The following is a 27,616-nucleotide window of genomic DNA, read 5'->3' on the forward strand; positions in this document are numbered from 1 at the left end:
TCAACACAGTTTTACTGATCCAGACCAAATCGTAAACCCAGGATAGAGCGTCTGAGTGAATGTGTTGTGTTCGGTGTGGATGAGGCTCATTGTGTCAGAGACGCTGTAGAAGGACAGAATTCCTGCACTCTCATCCACATACACTCCTACTCTATAGATATTACCACATTCTCCTGTGCTACTAATGATGGGCTCCACAGGGAGATCAGTCAATATCCTATTGTGGCTGATTGAGTATCTGTCAGAAGAGCAGGCCAAACTACAGGACTGATCATTACATCCAAACAAAGACTTAAACCGTTCCTTCCTGCTGATGCTATTATATGACACTGATATAGACACGCGATTATAATCTCCACTCCACTCAATCTCCCAGTAACAGCGTCCACACACACTCTCTCTACACAACACCTGAGGATATACATCAAATCTGTCTGGATGATCAGGATACGACTGTCTCTCTCTCACATATGTCACCTCTCTGTTGTCCTCAGACAGACTGAGTTCAGTGCTTGCTGTGTCTGGATCCAGTGTGAGAAAACAGGCATCTGAACACAAGAACAGAGACATTTATAACAGGACAACAATCACTACAGCTGTGTGTGTGTGTGTGTGTGTGTGTGTGTGTGTGTGTGTGTGTGTGTGTGTGTGTGTGTGTGTGTGTGTGTGTGTGTGTGTGTGTGTGTGTGCCTGGTATTCATCACGTTGTGGGGACCAAATGTCCCCACAAGGATAGTAATACCAGTAGATTTTGACCTTGTGGGGACATTTCTTAGGTCCCCATGAGGAAACAGGCTTATAAATCATGCACAATGAGTTTTTTTTGATGAAGTAAAAGTATGCACAATCTCCTGTGAGGGCTAGGTTTAGGTGTAGGGTAGGTATAGGGCGATAGAAAGTACGGTTTGTACAGTATAAAAACCATTACGCCTATGGAATGTCCCCATAAAATATGTAAACCCAACATGTGTGTGTGTGTGTGTGTGTGTGTGTGTGTGTGTGTACCTGGTATTCATCACGTTGTGGGGACCAAATATCCCCACAAGGATAGGAATACCAGTAGATTTTGACCTTGTGGGGACATTTTTCAGGTCCCCATGAGGAAACAGGCTTATAAATCATGCACAATGAGTTTTTTTGAGGAAGTAAAAGTGTGCACAATCTTCTGTGAGGGCTAGGTTTAGGTTTAGGGTAGGTGTAGGGCGATAGAAAATACGGTTTGTACAGTATGAAAACCATTACGTCTATGGAATGTCCCCATAAAACATGTAAACGTGTGTGTGTGTGTGTGTGTGTGTGTGTGAGTGTGAGTGTGTGTGTGTGTGTGTGTGTGTGTGTGTGTGTGTGTGTGTGTGTGTGTGTGTGTGTGTGTGTGTGTGTGTGTGTGTGTGTGCTATATGTGTGTGTGTAGATGTACATTTCTTCAGTCCTGCTGTAATCCTGGATTTTCCTCCATGATCCACACTAGAAAACACACACAGAGACACATTCAGTCAGTCAACAAAAGCTAAGGTACTTGGGATGGTTACACTGTTGCTATGCAGTTGCTAAGATATTTAAGGTGGTTGCTAGGCAGTTGCTAAGCTACTCTCTAAGTGGTTGCTACTTAGTTGCAGGGAAACTTGGATGGTTCTTATGCAGTTACTAACATATTTAAGGTGGTGGTTAGACTGTTGCTATGTAGTTGCCAGGGTACTTGGGTGGTTGCTATGATGTCGATAACATGTTCTGTGTGGTTGCTATGCAGTTGCAAAGGCACTCAGTGTGGTTGTTAGGGTGTTACTATGTAGTGGCTAGCTAGGATGTTCTGGGTGGTTTCTAGAGTGTTGCTATGCAGTTGCTAAGGTGCTTGGGGTGGTTGCTAGGCTGTTGCTATATGGTTGCTATGGTACTCGCTGTGTGGTTGAAAACATTCTGGGTGGTTGCTAGGTTGTTGCTATTTTTTTGCAAGGGTACTTGGGGTGGTAGCTAGGCTGTTGCTATGTTGTTGCCAAGTAGACAAGGTGGTTGCTAGAGTGTTGCTGTGCAGTTGTTAGGGTAACATAGGGTGGTTGCTAGTAGGGCTGTGTATCTTGATATATCTAATATTCAGTTCCAGTTTTTGGTGTCCTGTCCCCGGAAATGTCCCTGTTTTACAGCACGTTCAAAACAACCTGTAAATAGACTGTAAAAGTCCAAACAATATATACAGGTAGTAATTGTATGATTGTGATTATTTTTTACCAGCAGATGGCGCTGTGAGCTATTACTGATAACTTGATTGCCTTCCACTACTTGCTCTCGTCCAGGTTCTTCATGGCTAAAGTGCAATTATTGTGAAAAGAGACGCTGTGACACTGGTTTTAAGGCAGTAACACACCAACTTTGCAGGATAAAACAAAGTAATAGGCTACTGTTTGTGGAACATGATAACGTTGCAGGATTTTTTGCAGACAATATCAAAGAATCCTGAATCTTCCGCTGTCTCAATTCCAATATGAAAAATATATACAGTCATGGTCATAATTGTAAGTACCCTTGATTAATATGATCAACCAGGCTGTGAAAATAAATTTGCATTGTTTATCCATTTGATCTTTTATTTCAAGAATGTACAAAAATCTATCCTTTCATTGGAAAAATGTTTAAAATGTGGGAAATAAATTTACTCTAATACAAATCCACAATTAACGGTACCCTTTTATTCAATACTTTTTGCATCTTCCTTTTGCCAAGTTAACAGCTCTGAGAGACCATTCCTTCATCCAGAATGTATCCAGATCTTTCAGATTCACAGTTCCATGTTGGCGCTTCTTCTCTTCAGTTCATGCCACTCTTTTTCTATAAGGTTTTCTATATGGGACTGGGACAGCAATAGCAGATTTTATTCATTTATTTATTTTTGCTCAGTGACCCATTTTTGTGTTGATTTCAATGTTTGTTTTTTGATTATTGTCCTGATGGAGGATCCTACCTTGGCCCATTATAAGATTTCTAGCGGACAGACATTTTTTTTTTTTTTTTTTTTTTTTTTTTTTTTTTTCATTATGCCATGTATCTGAACAAGATGTCCAGAACCTCTGGAAGAAATATAGGCCCACAACATTACACCACAAGACATTACCACAATATACAGCAGTTTATTTTATTGTACACATGGGGTACTTTTTTATTCCTGTGCGCACTAAACCAAAATAACAGGTTTTATTTTTATCTGACCATTAAATCCAGTCCTGTTTAAAGTCCAGTCATGTCTGGCAAATTAATATGTTGGAGTTTGTTTTTGGTTTATAGCATTTTCTTTTTTTTTTTTTTTTTTTCTTGAAACCCTCCCAAACAATTTGTGATGATGTAGTTGCTGTTTGATTTTTATTTTTTTATTTTTTTACTTTCTGACCCCAAGACTCAAGTAATCTCTGCACTTCTCCAGCTGTGGTCTTTGATCAGTCTTTGGCCATCTTGCATTAGGACAATATAAACATGTCTTCTTCCAGGCAGATTTGTAACATCTTCAGTTGATTGGAACTTAATCATTGGGGATTTTCAGTGCTTTAGCTCTTTTCTTGTAGCCACTTTCTAATTTGTAAGGCTTAACAAACTTTTGGTGCACAGCAGGGGCCTCATTTAAAATGTTGCGCAGACACCATATTTGACATCCTATATTTGATCTGACGATCATCTATCAAATATGCGTATGTGTAAATCATAGAATGAACATACGTACAGAAAATGCATGTACGCATCTCTTTCAGATGTGAAATCTATGAATCGCATATTATCTTAAACTTGCGTGCAACTGTATGGTTTCAGCAACTCCTAAATAATGTCATTAACATATAAAAAGATATAAAAGATAGCCATCATCATCCAAATGTTTTAATTTAGAACAGCAAGCTGCAAGAACAGAGATATTTTATTTTAGAGATATTTTACTCATAAGAATTTAATTTAAGGGTAATTGTGGCCATTGTGTATTAGAAAAAAAAAATATTTCACAATGTGTCACAGTTATGTCTGTTCATGTCATTGGTTTCTCCCATTGTCTTATCCCGTCAGTTTGTGATCATTTGGTTTAGTCCTTGTTATGTCGTTATCCCCATCACCTGTGTCTCATGATTAGTTTACCTTTATAAGTCTCAGTTTTCAATCCCTTGTCGGTCTTTGATCGTTAAATGTCCTACGTGTGTGGAAGTGATCGGTGTTCCTGCCTGTTTATCAGAAGATTATATTAAAATAGTGTTTATTGTATTCCTCGTCTCTCGTCTCGTCCGACCAGCACGTCACACTTCTAACAGAAAGACCGACCGAAACAGTTTACCCGGCATTTTCCCCTGCGTTTGTTTTCCAGTTTTTTCCCAGTGTTTTGTTTTTTCATTTCGTTAGTCATCATGGACCCTACTGTTCTCCTTATCCTCCTGAGGCTGGGGGAACACTCTCTTGAGGACCACACACGTGAGTTTCTCTTCCTGGCAAACCAGTCCCACTTCCCGGATAGCAGCCTATGTAACTATTACTTCATCGGACTGAATACCACCATCAAAGCGCTGCTATCCGGGGAGGGTCCTCAAGAGAGCCTGCTGGATTACATCGAGTGGGTGCTGGCGTCCTGTCAATCATCATGGACCATCGACTTCGTCAAAGAGGACGTCAGCCCCACTCCAGACCCAGAACCCAGACAAGCGGAGTTGCAGCCCGAGCCCACCGCAGATGGGGAGCCAGAGCCGAGAGCGACAGAGCCAGAGCCTGACCCATCTGACCAGGTGCGAGAGCCGACTACAACATCCGCGACTGTGGAGTATGACGTGGAGCAAGAGAGGGCGATAGAGAGCCCAGCTCACTGCACCACCACTGAGGGTGAGCTTGTACAAGATTCTGGGGATCTTATTGACTTATTTACGGAAATATCCTTCTGTCCTGATCTTCCTGTATGCCTTGAATTCCCGTCCCTGTCTGCCTGGTCGCCGCTGTCTCCTGACAATCCCTCAGCTCACCCTCAGCCCACCACCACTGAGGGTGAGCCTGAACAACATTCAGAGGATCTTATTTACCTATTCACGGAAATATCCTTGTGTCCTGATCTTCCTGTCTGTCATCCACATCCATGTTTTTCAGCTTCCAACGGCGTCTCGGCTGGAGGATCCCTCTGCTCTGCCTCCAGCCTCCTAGACTTTTGTTTTGGTCCCCCTCCTGGGGTTGCGTCCTCCGCTGAAGCCCCCTCCATTATGGACTCGAGATTCAAAAATTTGTGTGAACTTCACAAGGAATGGACTGAGGCTGAGGTCAAGGCATTAAGAGCCATCACACACAGACGTGTCAATAAATTTGGCTACAGTTGTCGTATTCCTCTTGTTAAGCCACTCCTGAACCACAGACAATGTCAGAGGCATTTACCTGGGCTGAGGAGAAGAAGAACTGGACTGTTGCCCAGTGGTCCAAAGTGCTCTTATTAGATAAGAGCAAGTTTTGTTTTTTATTTGGAAACCAAAGTCATAGAGTCTGGAAGAAAGATGGAGAAGCTCATAGCCCAAGTAGTTTGAAGTCCAGAGTTAAGTTTCCACAGTCTGTGATGATTTGGGGTGCAATGTCATCTGCTGGTGTTGGGTTTTTTGAAAACCAATGTCACTGCGCCAGTTTACCAAGAAATTTTAGAGCACTTTTTAAAGATGCTGATTTCAGCAGGATTTGGCACCTGCTCACACTGCCAAAAGCACCAAGTTGGTTAAATGACCATGGTGTTGGTTTGCTTGACTGGCCAGCAAACTCACCATTCTAATTTATTGACATGCACTGGTACTTTGTTGTCCAAATGAGCATGCAATGAACATGCAAAATAATAAGCCGATTATGGATAGAGATCAATTTCCAATTTTTTTTTATTCAGAAAAAAACATATGAGAACAAAGCTTAAACTGATTTAAGCTGCACTATCTTCTTCTGTAGAGACTTCGTTACTTTCCACCACTGAGAGCTGGCAGGGAGGATCACACAGTTTGTAGTGTGATCTGCTATCCCCACTCTTTCTAACAGACATCACTCTCAAAATAAAGCTGTGCAAACTGGCACGAAAAAAACAGAGTGACAACACACACAAAAAGCGCTTTGCTGAAGACAGAAAGCTGATGCTGTTTGGTTTGCACGTGCTTCTATAGTTCCTGGTCGATGACGTCACCCACCCGTGACGGTCTCTCTCTCTCCCATTTGATGTATTACACATGTATTCAGAGCGCGCACACACTGAAGGCATTCCCATAGCGTTTCAACGCAGCTCGAGTTCCTGGAAGGGAACTGAATTCAATGAAGGATTATAGAAATGAATATGACTTGACTTGTCTTATTTTGTGGTGGACTGTCATTTGTGTTGCCTCTGTTTCCTGATCACATAAGCTAAGAAACATTTTCCAGAGTGATGTCTCTGTGTTGTTGTAAAACTGTTGTGTATTCTTATGGTTGAGTGTGATTTTTTTATTATTTTTTTTAAGTGCTCTTTAATCTGAGGTAATGTCAACTAATTTACTGTAATAGTGACTCTAATGTGTAACTTGTAATATTCAAGGTTATGGCTTTTTTGTTTCTTCATTTACAAGTTTAATTTACTTCATGTAATGTTTGCAACATAAATTATAATTATGAATATGTTTGTTTCTACCTTTTATAAAAGCTGTAGGAATGTGGCTGCTATTTTTGTTGTATTTTCACTGCTCTTGTTTTGTTGCCAGTCCAGGAGTTAAAGTAATGTTTTGTAGTTAATTTGTTTTGACTGAGCAATTTAGTTAGGATTTCACCCTTCAGACTAGTGCTCTTTAAATTCTTTATATTGTTGTATCCTCTAGAAACTCTTATACTCATATAGATATAGAGAGACACTGAAAAGTTTAAACAGTAAACCCAAAAACTCCCCCTGCTTGACATACTTGAGTTTGTCCAGTGAGCAGTTTGGATCCTTTAATTTTTCAGAAAGCAGCTTGACTCCTGAATCTCCTGGGTGATTGTAGCTCAGATCCAGCTCTCTCAGGTGTGACGGGTTTGAACTCAGTGCTGAAGACACATAATAACAGCCTTTCTCTGTCACCATACAGCCAATCAACCTACAAAAACATACAACAGTCCATATCACTTGTGTGTTTGTGTTTTTCTTTTTAATATTGATTGTAAAACTGATTATACAGTAACAACTGGTCATAAAAAAGATAATTTTGTGCTCATTTAGCATTGTCAGGAAGAAACAAATATTCCCTTAAATCATTGGATATCTTACATTTAAAATGCAAAAATAAAAAGTGTTAGATCTCTCACACAAACAATAGTGGCACAATACTGCTCATGAAATCTTATGTTAAAGTGAAAGAGAGAATATAAATATAACAAAACATAATTTTCTAAAATGAAATAAGAAGCACTTGTACACACATTTGTCACAGTTTAGAGTGGAGATGATAAGTCCAGAACCGGAGTAAAGTAAACACTGATATTTATTGAAAGAAAACAAAACAAATATGAAGTTTGGAGCTGACAAAAAACGTTATCGACGGACAATGGTGAGTGAGCAGACACAGACTTAAATACACTGAAGACAGGCAGATCATTCTGGTTTTAGCAAACCGTATAGCACAACGACAGCTGCGGCTAACGTTATAAATTATATCACTGAGGTGCTTGATAAAGGTCATCATTGTGTATCACTTTTTATTCACCTATCCAAGGGTTTTGATACTGTTGATTTTAATATTTAAAAAATTAGACTAAAACTAAATGAATTGTCACATGACACAATCTCTTGGTTTGAAAGTTATTTAGTGGGCAGAACACAATGTGTGGTAATGGAAGGCCATTCATCTGTACCGTTGCAGATCAACAAGTGTTCCTCGGGGGTCGGTTTTGGGCCCCCTGCTTTTGATCATTTATATTAATAATGTTGATTTTAATATTAGTAATGTTAATTTTCATTTCTATGCTGATGACACTGTGCTTTATTGTAGTGCACCTAAATTGTGCCAAGCATTGTTTTTCTTCAGAGTGCTTTTGATGTTGTCCAACATTAAAAAATTAAAGTTCTGTTATTTTCGAGATCAAAGAAGCAAGTGGCAAATCATCTATCACTTAAAACCCTACAAGGTCTCACAATCGATGCAGTGACTGAATATAAAAATCTTGGTTTTATGTCTCCATAATTAAGAACTGGCATAAATGTAGCAGTAACTAATCTCCTTCTTGCCAAATGAAAAACAAGGCTTGCGTCTATAATAAAACCCATGTTTTTGTTTTAACTTTATATGAGATTTAAAAGATAGTGAATCATCAAATATTTTGGAACTTTTTACTACATAACTTGCAGCTGCAGACCTTAGTGTCTATGAATACTTTTAGATTTTTGATCAATAAGCTGGTAGAGGAAGAATTAAATTGTATATGTTTTAAAATTATTTTGTAGCAGTATTCTGCATTGTTTCCCTTGATAATGTTGTGCTGCATCTTGACCAGGTGACTTCTGTAAAACAGATTTTTAATCTCAGAAAGTTTTTTACCTGGTTAAATAAAGGACATAAATAAATGAATGAATGAAAAAAAAAACCTGTTAATTTTAAAGAGTTGTGTTGTTGTCTGCCTTAGCTCCCTCTAAACCTGTTGAAACTTTGTAAATAATACTACTCTTTCCAATTGTAATTATGTAATTTTGTTATTATTTTTTCTAACAGTTGCTAGCAGTTTAATGCTTAACTAAGTAAACAAAGACAAAACTACAATAGTCCATTTACAGATGTTACTGGCCTCTACTTGAAGTCTTGAACAGGACAGTTTTGTCTCTCTGCTCCACCTGGGCACTTCCAGTGAAGACTAAGAGTTTTATTATTGAATGGCCAAGTCTGAAATAATCACTTAAGTACATTCGTCAAGCAACAAAAACAACAACAACAATATACATATAAATAAATTGGAGGGCAGCAGGCCAAATTGGCTGCCAGGCCACTGAGAATTCTCCCGGTGCTACCTATAGCCTGTCCACCTCTGCTACAGCCCATTGACTTTCTCTGCCAATGCACTAATGATATTAACAGTTGGATGTGCCAAAAAAAAAACAAGGATAAGCCTGAAGTCATTGCATTTGAAAAGAAGGATGAATTTCTTACGTTGAATGCGTACCTTGGCTCTAGGGGTCAAATAACTAAAAATCAAGGTAAGAATCTTGGTGTGATTCTTGAATCAGACCTTCGTTTCAGTAGTCATGTCAAAACAGTAACTAAATCAGCATACTATCATCTCAGGAGTCTGCTTTTTTATATAATGCTGGTGTTCCCCACATTTATCATGTGGTCCACATGATGCATAGAATGGTGGCATTTTGACAGTGGTCCACAAGTAGGCCACTGCCCAGCCACATTTTAGTTGATACTGAACCAAATAAAACAAACATTCATTATCTGGGCTCTCTAAGGGTGTACTCACACTAGGCAGTTTGAACCGTGCCCGAGTGCGTTTGACCACGAAAGCGCGGTTTGTTTAACTAGTGTGAGTGCTCCAAACCGTGCCCGTGCGTGGCTCGTTTAGCCCTCCCTTGCCCGCTTGGAAGAGGTGGGCCAAAGCACGGTTCAGTAGGACTTGGGCGCGATTCGCATGCAGTGTGAGGGCTAATGAACGTTTTTATAGTCCGTAATCAAAGCTGCAAAGTCCTTGCTGCACTTCAGCTGGTACCTTGCAAACCTCCTCACAGAGCAGCCCGATTACGTGAAAATGTTGTACCACAAAGGCGATAGACCTGTTTAACAATAGGCTGTGGACCACCGCGGAACAAACGTCTGAAAATAACTATCCAAAAAGTAAAAAGAGCGATGGACTAAATTGTGTTCAGCGAGAGCGCAGCTCTTCCTGTTGATCCTTAAACCGTCACACCTTCACGAGTTCTCTCTTACGGATAATAAACTGAGTGAAAGGTTGAGCGTATTTGGCGTGCTGTCCGGGAGAGGGCCTCGAGCTCGGTAGCCATCCCCGAGCCCGGGGCTCTCCCCCGCCCGGGGGGAGGGGTCCGAGCTCAGCACTGGCCCGAACCCTATAAGCGCTCCCCCCTTAAGGGCAGAAGGTGAGGAGACGGGGTGGAGGAGGGGCGTTAACAAGACAAGAGATAGTGAAGGTAGGAATGTTGTGATATTTATAGGGATTTCCTGGGTTGATTGGATATGGAGAGTAATTGCTAAGGGTGAATCAGCCGTGTTAATTATCTGTGCGAGCTCCTCCCGAAATTTGTTCAAAAACATCACTTCACGAGTTCTCTCTTACGGATAATAAACTGAGTGAAAGGTTGAGCGTATTTGGCGTGCTGTCCGGGAGAGGGCCTCGAGCTCGGTAGCCATCCCTGAGCCCGGGGTTCTCCACCGCCCGGGGGGAGGGGTCCGAGCTCAGCACTGGCCCGAACCCTATAAGCGCTCCCCAAAGGGCAAGTAATTAATCGCAGGACAGCAGCCGAATAGCCCCCCAAAAAGCTTGGATTTAAGGGATGCTGGACGCTCGTAGTGGGTGTTGATGCATAAATGGAGGTAGGGGAGGAGCTCCTGCGAGCGCTGTTGGGGAAGAATAGGAAAAAACTCCTATGGAGGAGGGGACTGCTGCAGCAGTGGGATACTATAAAAGGAGGATGCGGCTCCTGCCGGAGTTAAAACTGCTGCTGAAATGTGGGGAAGAAGGCTAGAGGCTTCTGCGGGAGCGGGCTCTGCTGCGGCAGAGAAGGGTTGTAAATATGCGCCCCACCGGGAGTGAACACTGCTGCGGCAGTGTGGGGAAAAGGGGGGGGGGGATTGGGGGGGGGGCTCCTGCAGGAGCTGGCACTGCGGTGCAGGGAAGATGCTTCTGCGGAAGCGGGCTCTGCTGCGGCAGAGAAGGGTTATAAATATGTGCTCCAGCGTGAGTGAACACTGCTGCGGCAGTGTGAGGAAAAGGGGGGGGGGGGGTATCCTTTAATGGAGCTGACTTGGAGGTTTTTGATGGCGTTGAGGTAGGAGATGAAGGAGTTAATAGCTAGCAGGGAGAAGTCGGGAAAAGAACTTGTAAGCTGCGTGAAATGCTTTGAAACATTTCCGTGCTGTTAAGTAGGACTGGAGGGTTCTGGGGGAAACGGCTTAGAGGATGGAATTGAGGGAAGCTTCGAGGAGGGGTCTCAGGGGGTGGTTTTTTGGGAATATTAGCTCTGAATAGGGAGGTACTGGGGTCGGGAGCGGGTCCGCCTCTGGCACCAAGGATCTCAATTTCTGGAAGGAAAAAAGGAGAAGAGAGTTAACTATTGATTTCTAGACCCAGGAATGTGTTTTGCGGTGATAATGAATTGGTCGCAAGCCGAAATCCAAATCGGGCGTCTTAACAAAAGGTATTAGAGTGGGGGAATGGGAGCAGCCTTTGTTGATGCGGTGCACGGTAGCTTCGTTGTCGCAATAGACAAGGATGCTAGTGGCAGACCATCTTTACCCTATAGAAAAGCTACAATGACTAAAGGATATAGCTCAAAATAGCGCTGAGGATGATAGCTGATGCGGAAAATCTGCCGGGGGGGGGGGGGGGTGGGGCTTATGTGGATGCAAACCAGCGGCCTTGGAAAACACCTCCGAAACCGATGGAGGGGGTGACATCTGTAAACAGTTGGATATCAGTTGGGGAAGAAATCAGGTTTTTATATAAGGATAATCCGTTCCATTGTTTAAGGAAGGATATCCGTAGACTGAGTTAGTTGCGGCATGGGTCAGTTAGGGATATTTGGTTCTCTAGGGCGTGGGCGGAGGATGTGAGAAAGAGTAGATGGAAGATGAGGGGGCGGCCTTGCGGGATGATGCGCGTTGCGAAATTTAAATGGCCTAAAACGGATAAAAGCTTGCGCTTGGAACGATTAGGATTAGTTAAGAGCAGTGTTGGGTGTAACGCGTTACAAAGTAACGCGTTACTGTAATATTACTTTTTTCAGTAACTAGTAGTGTAAGGCATTACTCGTCTGAAAATTGTAATATTATTACAGTTTTCCCGAGCTAGTTACTTGCGTTACATTTGCCAGTAGCACCATCACACACAAGGCACACGACAACACAGAGAACAGAAGGGAAGGGGGGCGTGAATGGAACAGTGATTGGGCTGGGTTTGGCACGAGGTATCATTAAATTACCATCACCGATTGGTCGACACCCAGCAGCCAGCAGCAGAGCGGCACTTGCAAATAGAGACCTGCAAACCCGCGGGACCCAACGCAACAGAGTGCGGCGCGGGACAAAACTTGATGGACAAGTGCGTGTGCTGGTGCAGGCGGGTAGAGACTTGTGTGTGTGTGTGCGGGATGCGGGAAAATGAAATGATTCGCGGGACTCCCGCAATATAGAAATATCTAAACATAAAATATCTAAAAAAAATTAAAAAAAATGTTATTCATCTATTGCACAAAAGCAGCAAGAACAACATATATGATTAGTAAGAGCAAGAATAGGCAGTTTCGATTTAAAACTTGTAAATGTAGCCATCTGCTGATTTTTTGGAACGCATCGCCAATCAATGGTGTTTAAGATAGAATTCACTCACTGCTCAAAAGTTTTGAACAGTGCTGAATATTGCGTGCTTACGAATCACAACACACGTAGACCTTTATGAAAGATTAATTGTGCATAATATCCATTGTGTTATAAGAGCTTTATGAGATCGCGTATGCACTGGATGCACGCAGTAGGTCATGCTTTTTTGTTTAGAATAACAGTTTTTTGTGTAAGAAAAAAAAATGTAACTAGTAATATAACTAGTAATATAACTAGTTACTTTCTCCAGGGAGTAATAAAGTAAAGTAAGGCATTACTATTTTTGAGAGTAATATGTAATATATTACTTTTTTGAGTAACTAACCCCAACACTAGTTAAGAGTGAGGAAGTCCCCAGAATAATTCTATCGATTTTCTCTTTGGGTAGAGAGGCCTGGAATTTTTTTGGGAATCCAAGTTGATGCCAAAAATTTAATAGAAGTGCTGGGGCCTAGGGTTTGTCTTGGGCGAGGGGAATCCGGAGCTCTGCGAAAGGCTTTTGGGTAGTCAAAGATGTGCAGCTGGGGAGGAGTCGGGGGGCAAGATGATCAGAAAGTCGTTTAGGATATGAACCAGAAACTGTATGTCATAATTGTTGGAGAGGATCCAGCAAATTGCCTCTGACAACATGTTGAAAAATTAAGGGCTGCTTCTGCAGCCGAAGTGAGGTAGTGAAGTAATATTTATTCTGCCAGCAGACGCTGAATAGGTGCCAAAAATCTGGGTGGATGGGCATGACTTTGGGGTAGCGGCGATGTCGACTTTGGCCAGCCAAGCACAGTGACTTTTTTTTATTTATTTTTTATTATTATTAGGAAATTATATTATATTAGGATATTAGGAAATTCACTGATTCAGGTTAGGCAAAGGCAGACTGGAGATTGGGGCAGATAAGGCTTCAAAAGGAATCAGATTGTATAATTAGAACATGTGTTTTGGAAATAACACGTAGCTTTTTTGTAAAATCAACGAAATGAAATGACTCGAAAAAGGATTCGTTCATTTGCTGAACGAGCCACAAAGATCCGAGTCGGTAGAAATGATTCGAACTCACGCTAGACGTAATCCCTGTAATGGACGAAAGAGGGGGGAGGGGAGGAATGGCGGGCGCTGGGGCTTGCGCAATTAGTGGAGGGATGTTCGCGTTGGTTTTGGATGGCGGCGCTGCCGGCCGTGGGAAGGTGTCACGGTTTGTGCTGAAGGATGAAGGAGTCGAAGATAAATCAAAACAAAGTTCTTTAATAACTTGAATCCAAACTACAGGGGAGCACACAATCCAAAATGATGATAACATTAAGAAGACACAAAGAGACTAAGGGACAAACGACTTATAAAGAGTGATACTAATGACTGACAGGTGGAGACAATAATTAGGGAGAAACCAAAGTCAACGGAACAGCAGGGGGAGACAATGGGAGAAACCAAAGCAGAACAGTTCAATAAACAGAAACACAAGGAGACATGTGACATTACACCCCCCTCCCGGTAGGTGCGTCTCGCGCCCTGACAATACTACCAGGGAGGGAGGGTGGGCGCCCTGGAGGCTAATACGGGACAGGGACGTGGTGATCTGGGAAAGCCTCCAGGGTGGATCAGAGAGCCATGGCGGATCGGGGAGTTCAGGCGGCCATGGCCAGGCAGACAGTTCATGAGACCATGGTGGGTCAGGGAGTTCAGGAAGCCATGGCTGGGGAGACAGTTCTGGAGGCCATGGCGGGTCAGGGAGTTCAGGAAGCCATGGCTGGAGAGATAGTTCTGGAGGCCATGGCGGGTCAGGGAGTTCGGGAAGCCATGGCTGGGGAGATAGTTCTGGAGGCCATGGCGGGTCAGGGAGTTCAGGCGGCCATGGCCGAGCAAACAGTCCAGGCGGCCATGGCGGATCAGAGGGGTAGCCCCCCCCCCCCCCCCAAAATTTTCTTGGGGAAATCCAGGGCGTAGCCTGCCCAGGGGATCATGGGAAAGCATGCTGGAGGTGACGCCGGCTCTGGAGGGCGCGCTGGAGCCGACACCTGCTCTGGAGGGCGCGCTGGAGCCATCACCTGCTCTGGAGGGCGCGCAGGAGAGAGCTTGGACACTGGAGGGCGCGCAGAAGAGAGCTTGGACACTGGAGGGCGCTCTGGAGGAGCGGACACTGGAGGGCGCTCTGGAGGAGCGGGCTCTGGACGGCGCTCTGGAGGAGCAGACACTGGAGGGCGCTCTGGAGGAGCGGACACTGGAGGGCGCTCTGGAGGAGCGGGCTCTGGACGGCGCTCTGGAGGAGCGGGCTCTGGACGGCGCTCTGGAGGAGCAGGCTCTGGACGGCGCTCTTGAGGAGCGGGCTCTGGACGGCGCTCTTGAGGAGCGGGCTCTGGACGGCTGGACGACCCCAGCGGAGATTCAGGAGGGCTGGACGTCTCCAGTGGAGACACTGAAGGAGCTAGCTCTGGGCGAGCGGTCACTGGAGGGCGCTCTGGCGGCGCGGTCACTGGAGGGCGCTCTGGCGGCGCGGTCACTGGAGGGCGCTCTGGCGGCGCAGTCACTGGAGGGCGCTCTGGCGGCGCAGTCACTGGAGGACTGGGCGGAACCAGCAAAGATTCTGAAAGGCTGGGTGGAACCAGCGGGGTTTCAGGAAGACTGGACGGGACCAGCGGGGGTTCAGGAAGGCTGGACGGGACCAGCGGGGGTTCAGGAAGGCTGGACGGGACCAGCGGGGGTTCAGGAAGGCTGGGCGGAACCAGCGGAGGCTCAGGAAGGCTGGGCGGAACCAGCGGAGGCTCAGGAAGGCTGGGCGGAACCAGCGGAGGTTCAGGAAGGCTGGACGGGATCAGCGGGGGTTCAGGAGAGAGGATTGGGGCCGTAAACTCCATAGGGAGAGCCATATCCATAATGTCTATAGCGTCCTCCCTGGCCGGGAATTCAGGGGCATCGGCCATCTCGGCAGGGGATTCAGAAACAAAGGCCAGTTGGGCTGGGAAATCAGGAACATCGGCTATCTTAACCGGGAAATCAGGAACTTCGGCCAACTCGGCCGGGAAATCAGGAAACGCGGCCATCTCGGCCAGGAAATCAGGAACAGAAGCCATCTTGGCCAGGAATTCAGGCTTGGCGGCCATCTTGGCCAGGGATTCAGGAACAACGGCCATCTTGGTCAGGGATTCAGGCTTGGCGGCCATCTTGGCCAGGAACTCAGGAACAACGGCCATCTTGGGGTCTGCCCGGTTAGACCGACGGGCCTTGGGGTGTCTCTGGGTTGGCAGGTGGCCGGAACCATTGGTGAGGTATGTGGGGGGTCCAGGCGAGGGATGAGCTGGTGAGACATGCTGGGTTTCGGAGGGGGCTGGATGTGGAAACTTACAACCACTCTTTATTTCTTTAACCTCGATACTAGAGCCATTTAAATAAAGAATAAGGTTGATTAATTCAATCAAGGAGAAATCACATGTGGGAAAGTCACAGCGGATTGTCTCCTCATCCAGTCCCAACCGAAACACAACAGCAAGAGAGACGTCGGGCCAGCTCACCCGATGGGAGAGCTCAAGGAACTCCTCCACATACCTCTCCAATGTCCGCCCCCTCTGCCGTAGCCCCCATGGCCTGTCCTCAGCCTCAGTCATCTTTAATTGGTGTCTTCTTCTGTCACGGTTTGTGCTGAAGGATGAAGGAGTCGAAGATAAATCAAAACAAAGTTCTTTAATAACTTGAATCCAAACTACAGGTGATGGCGTGGCGAGAAGGCCTGCGGCCCCGTGGTGCAGCCGCGGGCTCGGTTATAGGATCCTGCGGGGCGGTGGTGGCTTGAGTTGCGGCTAGGGATGCTACGGGATCTCGTGCCGTTTCAAAAGCGTTATTCTCTGGATAAAAGGTGATCTCGGACATGTTCTCGGTGGTTGGATGTGCCAAAGTGTTGACAAGACAAGAGATAGTGAAGGTAGGAATGTTGTGATATTTATAGGGATTTCCTGGGTTGATTGGATATGGAGAGTAATTGCTAAGGGTGAATCAGCCGTGTTAATTATCTGTGCGAGCTCCTCCCGAAATTTGTTCAAAAACATCACATAATGACGTAAGCGTGCTCCGGCACGAATGCTGAAACCCTATGCGAGTGCAGGCCAGAGGGGGAGTGGGGAAGTGGGGACAATCGTATTCGGGCCCGGTTCATGGCAACCGTGCCTAGTGTGAGCACACCCTAAACCTTAAGTGTTATGCTAGCCTAGAATCTAGACGTACCCCCAGGCAGCAAATTACATTTGCCTCCAAGGGCAGTCTAGTAACTCTCCGTTCACTTGAGATTTCCAAAAATCCTAAATCGACCGGGCCAATCACGAGTCGGTGGGCGGGTTTAACATGATGACGACTGACCTGCGACCATAAGTTCCGTCAGACGTTCTCTGGTTCCGTGAATTACGCGTGAGAGAGAGAGCGATGGCTGCTGTTAGCGAACAACTTTGTTTCGAATCGGCTTTGGCCGCCACTTCTCTGAGAAAAGAACAAGAAATTGCACTGAGGTCGTTCTTACAAAAGAAGGATGTATATTTGGAGTTGACTACGTCACCTTCTTCGTTGCTCTGATTGGTTGTAGCGCTATCCTATTGCGTGGAGAGGGAGTTTAAAAGACAAACGTTTATCACAGTTCTTAAAACATTAAAACAGTTCTTCACAAGCTCAAACCTAAATGCTTCTCACTCAGACTCTACCTACACAGTAGGTCTGTTAGAGCTATCATTAAAGTGCACTTCTATTTGTATGCTGTACAGCATACAAAAAACTACCATTAAAAACATGTTTTCAAAAAATTTATTGCTGGTTATGTAGACCATTTGTGCTCTGCATTTAACCCATCCAAGTGCACACACACAGTAGTGAACACACACACACACACCTATAAAGTAGTGAACACACACCTGGAGCGGTGGGCAGACAATGCTGCGGCGCCCGGGGAGCAGTTCAGTGCCTTGCTCAAGGGTCTCACCTCAGTTGTGGTATTGAGGGTGGAGAGATTGCTGGTTATTCAATTCCCCACCGACAATCCCTGCTGGACTTGTGATTCGAACCCGCAACACTTGGGGTTACAAGTCCGACTCTGTATGCTCTAATACTGACTGGGCCGTATATTTGTCAAAGTGGCCCAAATTGTAATTAATTATTTGGGCAATATGTGTTTTTATTTTTATTTTTAAATGTGGGCCACTTCAGGCTCATGTCCACATTAGGCAGTGCTTACTGTGCTGTATCTTTGCCAAAACTGGCCTAAATACATTTTAGAATAACTTTGCACATTTGGTTTACACCCTGATTGCCGTATGAGTATCATTTTGTTAATTATTTTATGGAAAACCTGTTACCTGAGTATTTCCATCAGACAGTTGGGACTCTTTAGTCCTTCAGAAAGAAGCATCACTCCAGAATCCTGCAGGTCATTGTTACTCAGGTCTAGTTCTCTCAGGACAGAGTTTGAGGACTGTAGAGCTAAAGATAAACTTTCACAGGACTGAGCAGTGAGATCACACCCACACAGCCTGTGAAGGGAACAAAACACAGCGCATGTTTGTACAGAATAACACTTTATAATAACAATACATTACCAATGTACTTAAATTATTTCAAAACTATTATAGTTAATTAGTGTAGTTTTTAAACTGCAGTAAATACATTAATAGACTATATACAAATAGTGAGTCTATAATTTATTGTCACTGTAATTAACATGTTTATTAATAATGTTAGATAATGCTTTGATGACAATTTATCAACCACAGATTGTTCTCACTTTAGATTAGGCCACAGGAAATCTGAAAATATCATAAATGAAGTGCTTTAAACCAGCCTTTACTGGACACTATTTGCAATAATATTCAGTGTTCCTTAAAATGTTTACAATTACAGTAAGCAAACAGACACACATTGGGTTTTTGTTTTATAAGGACCTTTCCTAGAATACTGTATAAATTATACTGTATAAACTAAATATCCTGTCCCCACTATGCCTAATTCTGTTATAAAAGAGGACTGACACAATGGGTAAGTAAAAATAAAGACGTCTATTTTTAAACACATCAAGTTCAATGGTGATTTCCGGAATTAACAGGTGAGTGATAAATGAGTAAGGAATGTTCGTGAGAGAGATATGAATGTAATCCTTATCCTTTGTTGTCTTGCAGGAACAAAAGTCTTCACAGATGGATGCACACACCTCAACCTTAGGAACCATGAAGATCGAGGAGAATAGGAGAATACAAAGGAGGTAAGTACGTCAGGTAGTAAGTAATCCAGGTAGGTATAGTTTCCGGAGAGTCCTCTTCACAATGAATGAGATCAGACGGTGAGTGTGTGTGAGGTGTGCTTATATACTGTGGTGATGACTGTCACACCCCTGGACTTTCTAGTTGGTTTCTCCCATGATTTCCCCCGCAGTTCTGTGTGTTTTGGTTTCTCCCTCATTGTCTGCACCTGGGTTTGTTAATCAGTCTGTATATTTAAAGCGTGCGTTTTCCCTCTTGGTTTGTCGGCAATAATATTGCTACCCTGTGTTTTCTGTTCTGCTCTATTCACCTCCTGTTCCCATTGGATTATTAAACACTTTTCGTTTTACTACGTCGTTGTTCGTTTGTTTTTGTCTGAATCATTACAATGATGTGCTTTATTGGTGTGAGGTTTTAGAACTCTGCTGACTGTGATCATTGTGATTGAGTGGTGGAGCCTGGCTGATCTGTAGCAAGTTCTAAGTCTACCACTAATCCTAACTGATTTATTTTAACAATGTGATCTACTAAATATGCATTTTATATTGACAGCATTATGCTATTTATGTTTTTAAGTGATTATGTTTAACTTTATGCATAGGCTTCATGTATTTCTACATTTGAAAAAACTCTGAATACTAATGCAATTAATAACCAATAAAGTTTGGTTTTGAGCAACTTGATTAATGGCATTTTTTGATATATCATGACCCAATCTATAGTGAGAACTATTACGTTATACGGTCAAGTTGTTTACAAAGCATGATCTAACTCTTTATATTGGAGTTAAAATATACAATTAAAAATAAAAATGTGTGAATTACAGAGACAATGAATGAAGAACTCACTGCTTGTATATAGTCTGTTAATGTATTAACAACAGTTTATAAACTGATTAACTACAGTTTGCAAAAAATGTATAAATACTTTATTACTCTATATTTATTATAAAGTGTTACAATTTTATCCATTAATATGCCGAAACTTAAGTAAATACAAATGTCACAACATAATATTATGATCCTTTGAGTTGAGGATTTTACTGATAAAGTGATAAATAAAGGTATTGTAATAATCAAATCCATAATGACGACAGAAGTGGAACCCATCCGTTTTTTGAGTAGGAATTGCCTGCCTGGTGTTCTTGGAGAAAATGCCACTGATACAACCATACTACAATATAGATAGGGGAAATATCTGCTTACTATAGTTATGAGACACATATTCATCCACATATTTGAACATAGTGATTCAGTGAATGTCAAACCTCAGTATGTTCAGTTGACAGTGTGGACTCCTTAGTCCATCATAAATCAGCTTCACTCCTGAATCCTGCAAGTGATTGCTACTCAGGTCCAGCTCTATCAGATGGGAGTTTGATGATTGTAGAGCAGAAGACACAGTTTCACAGCATGTTTCATCAAAACCACAGCTGTCAAATCTGCCAGAACAGAATGTTTAGCCATAATATTTTCTAATGTTCAATTTTTTTGGTAGTAACTTGTACTTATAGACATAATCAGGAAAATCTTTCACAGTATTTTGAGATTTAAAAAACAAAAAATGTTTGATTGAACAGCAGTCACTGAAATTACTCACAGCGCTTTTTTGCAGCACCTAACAGCTGGGATAAGTCTCCTGTTGTCTGCTTGTGATGATGTGAACTTCTTTGGGTTGAACTCATCCAGCACCTTCTCTGACATCAGCAACACATACGTCAGCACTGTGCACATTGAAGATGAGAGTTTTCTTCCTGGATGTTCATCTGAACTGAGGTAACCCAGAATTTCCTCATATAATGAATAATCTTTGAGCTCAAGTAAGCAGTAAAATAGGTTGACTGAAGTTTCATCTAAGATGTCCTGTTTTTGTAATTGTTTAATGTGTGCACTTATTTTTCTGATGCTCTCTGTGGTGTCTTTAGAGTGTCTGATCAGGCCTTTGAGCAGGTTTTGACTGGATTCCAGTGAAATTCCCATGAGAAACCGCAGGAACAGGTCCAGATGTCCTCCCTTACTCTGCATTGCTTTATCAGTGGCCCTCTTTGTTAAGTCGTGAAATTTGACATTTGTAAAGAAGAACTTACGCTTTTGTATGGCTGTAGTTTGTGAATCTTCAAAGAAAAACTGAAGCTCTCGCTTGTTCTTGTTCAGGTAGCAGAGGAACACATGCACTGCAGCGAGGAACTCTTGAACACTCAGATGCACAAAGCAGAAGACCTTTGTCTTATAAAGTCCAACTTCCTTCTTAAAGATCTCAGCAATCATACCTGTGAACTCAGTGTTTTTACTCACATCGATACCACATTCTTTCAGATCTTCCTCACAGAACACAATGTTTTCTTTCTTCAGCTGTTCAAATGCTAACTTGGCTAACTTCAAAATCATCTCTCTGTTTAATTGTAAGTGCGTTGAACATTCAGTTTCTTTTTGTTCATCGTACTTCTGACTCTTCATGTTCATCTGTATCCGCAGGAAGTGAATGTACATTTCAGTGAGTGTTGTGCTGATGTTCTCTGCATTGTTTTCAATGAGATCCTGAAGTACTGTGGCTGTGATCCAGCAGAACACGGGAATGTGGCACATGATGTAGAGACTTCGAGATGTCTTAATGTGTGAGATGATTCTAGAGGCCTGAGCCTCATCTGTGATTCTCTTTCTAAAGTACTCCTCCTTCTGTTGGTCAGTGAATCCTCGCACCTCTGTGAACAAACCTACATACCGAGAAGGGATCTGATTGGCCGCTGCAGGTCGTGATGTCACCCAGACAAGAGCTGATGGAAGCAGATTTCCTTTGACCAGACTTGTAAACAGCACATCTACAGATGCTCTTTCCTCAACAGTGTTCAATGTTTTCATTTTAAAGTTCAATGGCAGTCGACTCTCATCAAGTCCATCAAATATAAATGCTAGTTTACATTCCTTATATAACTTTGATTTCTCCAGGTCTTTCAATTCAGGACAAAATTTCAGCAGGAACTCATGGAGATTGACCTCTTTGTCTTTAATCAAGTTGATTTCTCTGAATAAAAGCAGGAATATGCAGTCTATATCCTGATTGGATTCTCCTTCTGCCCAGTCCAGGATGAACTTGTGCACAGAGACAGTTTTTCCAATGCCAGCGACTCCCTTAGTTAGCACAATCTTCTGCTCATTGTTTTTCTTAAGCTCAGTAAATATATCACTGCATTTGATAGGTTTGTCCTGTGTTTTTTTGTTCTTGAAAGCATCATCAATCTTCAGAATCTCATGTTCGTGATTGACATCTTTCATATCGCCCTCTGTGATAAACAGTTCTGTGTAAATAGTCTTGAGATCTGTGTCATTTTCGTTGTTGCCCTCAAAAATATATTTTGCTTTCTTCATGTTGTTTTTGTGAGTTTTCAAAAAGTTTTGCAGCTCTGTAATAGAAAAATAAGACTGAGAAAAAAAATGAAACATATTTGACAAATATTTTAATTTCAGCATGATAATAACTATTAATAACTGATGCAGACAGATTAAATTAATACTGCTTGAAACAGCACTGTCCATCCCTACCAGCTTGGTTTCATTAAACATTTCTTAATATGTTTTTTTTCACAGTCATTGTATTAACTTAGGCCATGCTGACTAATGTTACTAAAAGCTGATGAATGGTTTCCACATCATCTGGCACATCAAACAACCTACTTGAAATAATCTTTGCATGTGTGATTGTAATCATGTATTGATGATACTGAATCACTTTGGTGACAGTGCCACCTATTGGTCAACTTTAATAAACTGTATCACATTGTGAGACGTATAATTAAGGCTTTAATACTATTGCGAACTGGATATCACTGGAGACACACTGTTCTGTTCTATATACTGATGTTATTGGCCCTGTAATTGCTGCTTGCTGTTACTTTTTTTTGTTTCCATTTACAGGCAGTATTTGTTATTTACTCCAGATCTATTGTGAATCACCTCCAAAAGGGACAGATGTCTTCATATTGCCCTCAGCCTGAGCTGTGAGAGAGAGAAAGAGAAAGAGAGAATTACTCACTAAGAAAAAAAAATCACACGAACACATTAGCAGAGCAAAGAGAAAAAAGGTTTATGTCAAACCTTCACACTGGTAAATATTTAATCACATTACAGTCACAATTAAATGTTACCTTGTTTGTTTTCATTCTCCAACTGTTTAGCCAGATCATTTTTGCTCATCTTTCTTAGGATGTCCACCATGACATTTACGGCTTCTTCTGGTCCAAAACACACCACCATCTTATCCACTGTGTCGAATATATCTGCCTTTTCCATTTCAGACTTTGATATTTGCTTATGTTCTGCATTCATTAAGCGCCAATGAAACTCCTTCAGTTCAGCTTCCACCAGCTCCTTCAGTGAGTCCACAAGCAGCTCTTTAACAGATGCCATCGTCCTTCACCGACTCACAGCTGCAGGTCCATAAAAAATAAAAAATTATCTGAAGTTCTTTCACTCTTAACACTACAACTACCAAGGCAGTCATTTTGACCATTTTAAAAATGTGTAATGTAATAACTTTGTTGAAATAAAAGCCAACTATAATACCCTGATTTTTCTTAAATGTGTGTATATTTCCTTATACTATTCCTATTTTATTAAAATTGCAAAACACAAAGGAGATCTAAGTGTTTCTACCTTAAATGGCAATAACGGTCAAATTCATACATTACAGTGCTTGCTACTTGAAGATGTGCGTTACTGTTACCTAGCAACTTTTTTGTTGTTTTATGCCACTGGTAAGCTAAGAACTCAGAAATGTCAGCATAAAAGAGCTTAATTGCCACAGAGGTTGTAGCCTTGGCTCCAGAGTGTAGATGGTGCTGAGTTCGATGGAGCAGGCTCAGATAGTGATGTCTCTTGGTCAATTGAAAGTTTATCTGACACCAACTCTGAGAGTGATTCTTAGGTAATTTCTGCTCATAAAAAAAGAATAAAAACATACAATTCGACAACTGCTGCCATTCCATCTCCTACTTTTTCAGGTATGTTAGGCTGATTCTAGGAAGACTACTTTAGCCATATTAGCCATACAGCATGCTAACACTGACAAAATATAAAGTGCAATGTTCTGGATATGAAGTTGGATCATAAACAGTTGTTACTAGAGCTGCATGATTAATTGTTAAAAGATTGCAATCTCTATTCAAACACCCACGCTCTAATTTCTAAATAACAATTCAGATATAAACACTGATGTCTATGGTAGCAATCAAAGTAGAGCAAGTCATCTTTTGAAAGTAGCTGGCGCTTCAAATAATGTTTGTGTCAATTGCATTGTTTCGCCACTAGGTGGCAACAAGTGACTGTTAAAAAATGTATTTGTCATTGAATCATTAATTCAAGAGATTCCTTCAAAAAATGCTGATTCCTCCAGTAACGAAACAAGTATTTATGAATGAGTCACTGAATCAGTCATTCAAACCATGATTCTTGCTTTCTCATTTTTTTTCTGTTTTTAATATTAAATAAAAAAAAGTATACCCTGATTCTCTCGCTCTTGTCTATTTTTTTTTTGGCTGTTTGCTTGGGACTTTTTTTCTTCCTTTCTACATGAGCCATAGGTGAAACTCAAGTCCTGACAAGTCAACCTCTGGCATCTCTCTTGTCTTTTCTTCCTTTATGAAGCTAAACATTCTATTTCTCGGTCCGATTCTCTCTCAGAAACCTTCTACATACATGCTGAGTCTATATAACTGTATATGTTTTATCATATCATCTATTTTGTAGCTATTTAAGTTTAAACTTAATTTACAATTTAAAGTGATTAACATCAGTACAGACTTATGTGCATTCTAGTTTTACTTTATTAAGCACTGTAAAATTGCTTAGTTTATATAAAGTCAAGTTCAACAGAAATTATAACACTGCTATATTAGAGTAATTTAAATAGAAAAGATAGAGTCCTCACTTCATGTTACATGTCAGTTTGATCACTGAGTCATACACAATGTAAGAAAAAAAAGCTTTTTGATGCAAATGCAATTTTCCTTAGAATTAACAATTTTATAGTGTCATCAACTACATAAAATACTGTGTAAATACACAAACAACGATGGAGTAAAAGTGAAGGTATTTAATAATCCAAGGGAAACAGGCAGACACAGGAACACAGCGTGGTAACATAATGATCGACAAGACATGATGGGAAACACACACATTAAATAGACATGGTGATCACAAACACAGGTGTTGGCAATGATGGAAAAAACCAAGTAACAGAAAACAGCGGGGGGAATTGGATGGGAGAAACCAACTGAAAGTCCAGGGGTGTGACATTACACCCCCCTCCCGGAAAGGCGCGTCCTCGCGCCGACCAACAAAAAAGATAAATGTCCAATGTTCTAGGAGGGGGTTTTGGCGGAGGACGGACCCCCGGGAGGAGGGAAAAAGTCCAAGGTGGTGATTGAATAATCCATGGAGGTGATGACGGAGGGAGGAGCCAAGGAGGAGACAGGAGGGATCCGGAGCAGGAGGAGCCAGGTGAGACCCAGACCGCAGCCAAGATGGAACCCCACTGTGGAGCCGATGGAGGGTGGAGCCATGGTGGAGAGTAGGCTGACGACTTCCGGGGGCCGACCGACGGAGGCGGAGCAGGTGGTGGTAGAGCCCGAGGCGGAGACGAAGAGCCGATGATCCCGGGCGACACCGAGGATCCGGAGGGCCAAGGTGGAACCCAAGGCTCTGGCGACCAAGGCGGAGGCGGAGATCCGGAGGTCCGCGGCGGAACCGGAGCGACAGAGGACTGAGGCTGTGCCAGAGGGATGGAGGAGTTCCACGGAGCCGGTGGGATGGAGCGACGAGGCGTAGCCGGAGGAGTAGAATCCTTAGGCGAAGGTGGGATGACGACAGACCGAGGCGGAGCCGGAAGGACGATGGAGCGCGGTGGAGCTGGTGGACCGACGGGCGACGGTGGAGACGAGGGAGCTGAGAGACGGGGTGGAGCCGCAGGTTCGGAGGGCCGAGGCGGAGATGAGGAATCCTCCAGCCATGACGCCGATGGTGACTGGCAGACCTGCGGCGAACCCACTGCACAGATGTTAAGCTGAGGGTGAGCAGATGGGCTGACAGGTGGCAGTGGTGGCATGGCTGAAACATTATCGTTTATAAACTGATGTAACTGAGGGAGGGTGGGTGGGAAATTATAACGGGTAGATAGTTCAGAGATTATAGAGAGTTCAGTCCAAACATCCTCAGAAACATCCATATTAAATCACAGAAAAGTCCATAGTATTGTCCATAAAATAATGTCCCGGAATCTTATTTAGCTCACCCTCAGTGGTGGTGCAGTGGGTAATGCTGTCTGTAGCATTCTCAACCTCCACTGACTTCTCCACCGTCGCGGTCACTGAAGCCGGCTCACACACCTGGTCTGACGCCTCGTGCCACTCTGACTCCGTGACGATCAGCTGCTCTGTCGCTCCTCCTCGCGATGGCACACTGGTCGCGGCGGGCGGTAGCTCTTCGTCAGCGGTGGGCTCAGGCTGATATTCCGCGGGTCGGGGTGGTAATTGGCTGGGTTCCGGGTCGTGCTGCGAGACATCTGCGTGGTGTGACTGGACGGCATTGTAATCCTCCTCCGCTTCGTCAAGGCAGAGCTCTGAACCCCATGCACTCAGTAAGATGTTAATATACTGAGTTAGGGTCCAGCATGGTTCACCTTCGGGCATGACGAAGCGGAGATCATCATCCAGTCCACACCAAAATCCCTCCATAAGGCAGACGTCATCGCAGCTAGCAAGATGACAAATGCTAATAAACTCCTCCACGTAGTCCTCAAGATCCCTGCCATCCTGGAAGATAAAGGTGGTATAACCATCCAGGATGGCGTTTCCCCTCCTTGGACGGACGTTGATGGAAGCGAGTTTCATAATGATGAATACTGGTGACGAACACGACGGAAACAAAAAGACTGAAAAAATACGCAAAACAAAACGGGGGAAATCACAAAAAATAAACTGTTGTCGGTCGATCGTTCTAAATACACAAACAACGACAGAGTAAAAGTGAAGGTATTTAATAATCCAAGGGAAACAGGCAGACACAGGAACACAGCGTGGTAACATATAACGATCGACAAGACGTGATGGGAAACACACACATTAAATAGACATGGTGATTACAAACACAGGTGTTGGCAATGATGGAAAAAACCAAGTAACAGAAAACAGCGGGGGGAATTGGATGGGAGAAACCAACTGAAAGTCCAGGGGTGTGACAGTAAGATACAGTCCAAACCAATATTGTGGGTGTATCTATTGTAAATATATTACGAAATGCACTTTGTGTTGAAATGTTTCTAGAAGCACATATTCATTTTGAGTAGTTCCAAAAGGAAAATAAATGTAGAAGTGTTTCTGACTCCAGATTACACAAAGAACATAAAGGTGGTATATTCTCCTTATAGAAATAAGAAAGGCAATACATGAGCAATATCTATGACTGAAATGCATTTTACATTTCATATTACTTACAATGTAAAACACAACCTACAGGGTAACAACAGTATGCTACTTTAAAATTATCATTATCTCAATTATATAAAAGTTTGAAAACATTGATTACAGAATATTAGTGAAACATGTTATAGTCTTATAATCCCTATTTGTCCATATTTAATCATGTTTCTTGAGTGTTTCATGATAAGTTAGTGTTTTATGCTTACTTACATATATAAGGAAGTGCCTTTGTGCTCCACACCAGAAGACTTGCTTTGATCAAAATGTTCAGCTACTAGACAAGTTCTCAAAGTGTCCTTGGTTTCCCATTACGTACATGTAAATTCCCACATCAGCAAATAATATAAACAGTTTGATGATCAGTTTTTAACAATGAAAAATCTAATGGTCAAGTGAAAACACCGCATGTAACAATCTGC

At 42.8% G+C, this 27,616-nt stretch overlaps 1 protein-coding gene across 1 annotated transcript; it reads right to left on the reverse strand.

Annotated features, from left to right (window-relative positions):
* Positions 1-27,616, reverse strand: LOC141334062 (NACHT, LRR and PYD domains-containing protein 3-like). The gene is made up of 9 exons (XM_073839213.1): positions 27,408-27,616; positions 22,869-23,150; positions 22,678-22,719; positions 20,327-22,127; positions 19,995-20,168; positions 17,831-18,004; positions 6,891-7,064; positions 1,418-1,464; positions 1-548 (listed from the first exon to the last, which is right to left on the reverse strand). Exons 2-9 carry the CDS (start codon positions 23,128-23,130, stop codon positions 1-3), a joined length of 3,222 nt encoding a protein of 1,073 aa, XP_073695314.1. The 5' UTR covers positions 23,131-23,150; positions 27,408-27,616.

Source organism: Garra rufa, chromosome 4, assembly GCF_049309525.1.
Source record: "Garra rufa chromosome 4, GarRuf1.0, whole genome shotgun sequence".
Classification (NCBI taxonomy): domain Eukaryota; kingdom Metazoa; phylum Chordata; class Actinopteri; order Cypriniformes; family Cyprinidae; genus Garra; species Garra rufa.

Coding starts and splice junctions, on each gene's coding strand:
- LOC141334062 (XM_073839213.1), bottom strand. CDS start 23,130: ATGGCATCTGTTAAAGAGCTGCTTGTGGACTCACTGAAGGAGCTGGTG. Junction 7,065..17,830: donor TGTCTGATGGAAATACTCAG/GTAACAGGTTTT, acceptor ATGTTTTTGTAG/GTTGATTGGCTGTATGGTGA. Junction 1,465..6,890: donor TGCTCACTGGACAAACTCAA/GTATGTCAAGCA, acceptor TGTGTTTTCTAG/TGTGGATCATGGAGGAAAAT.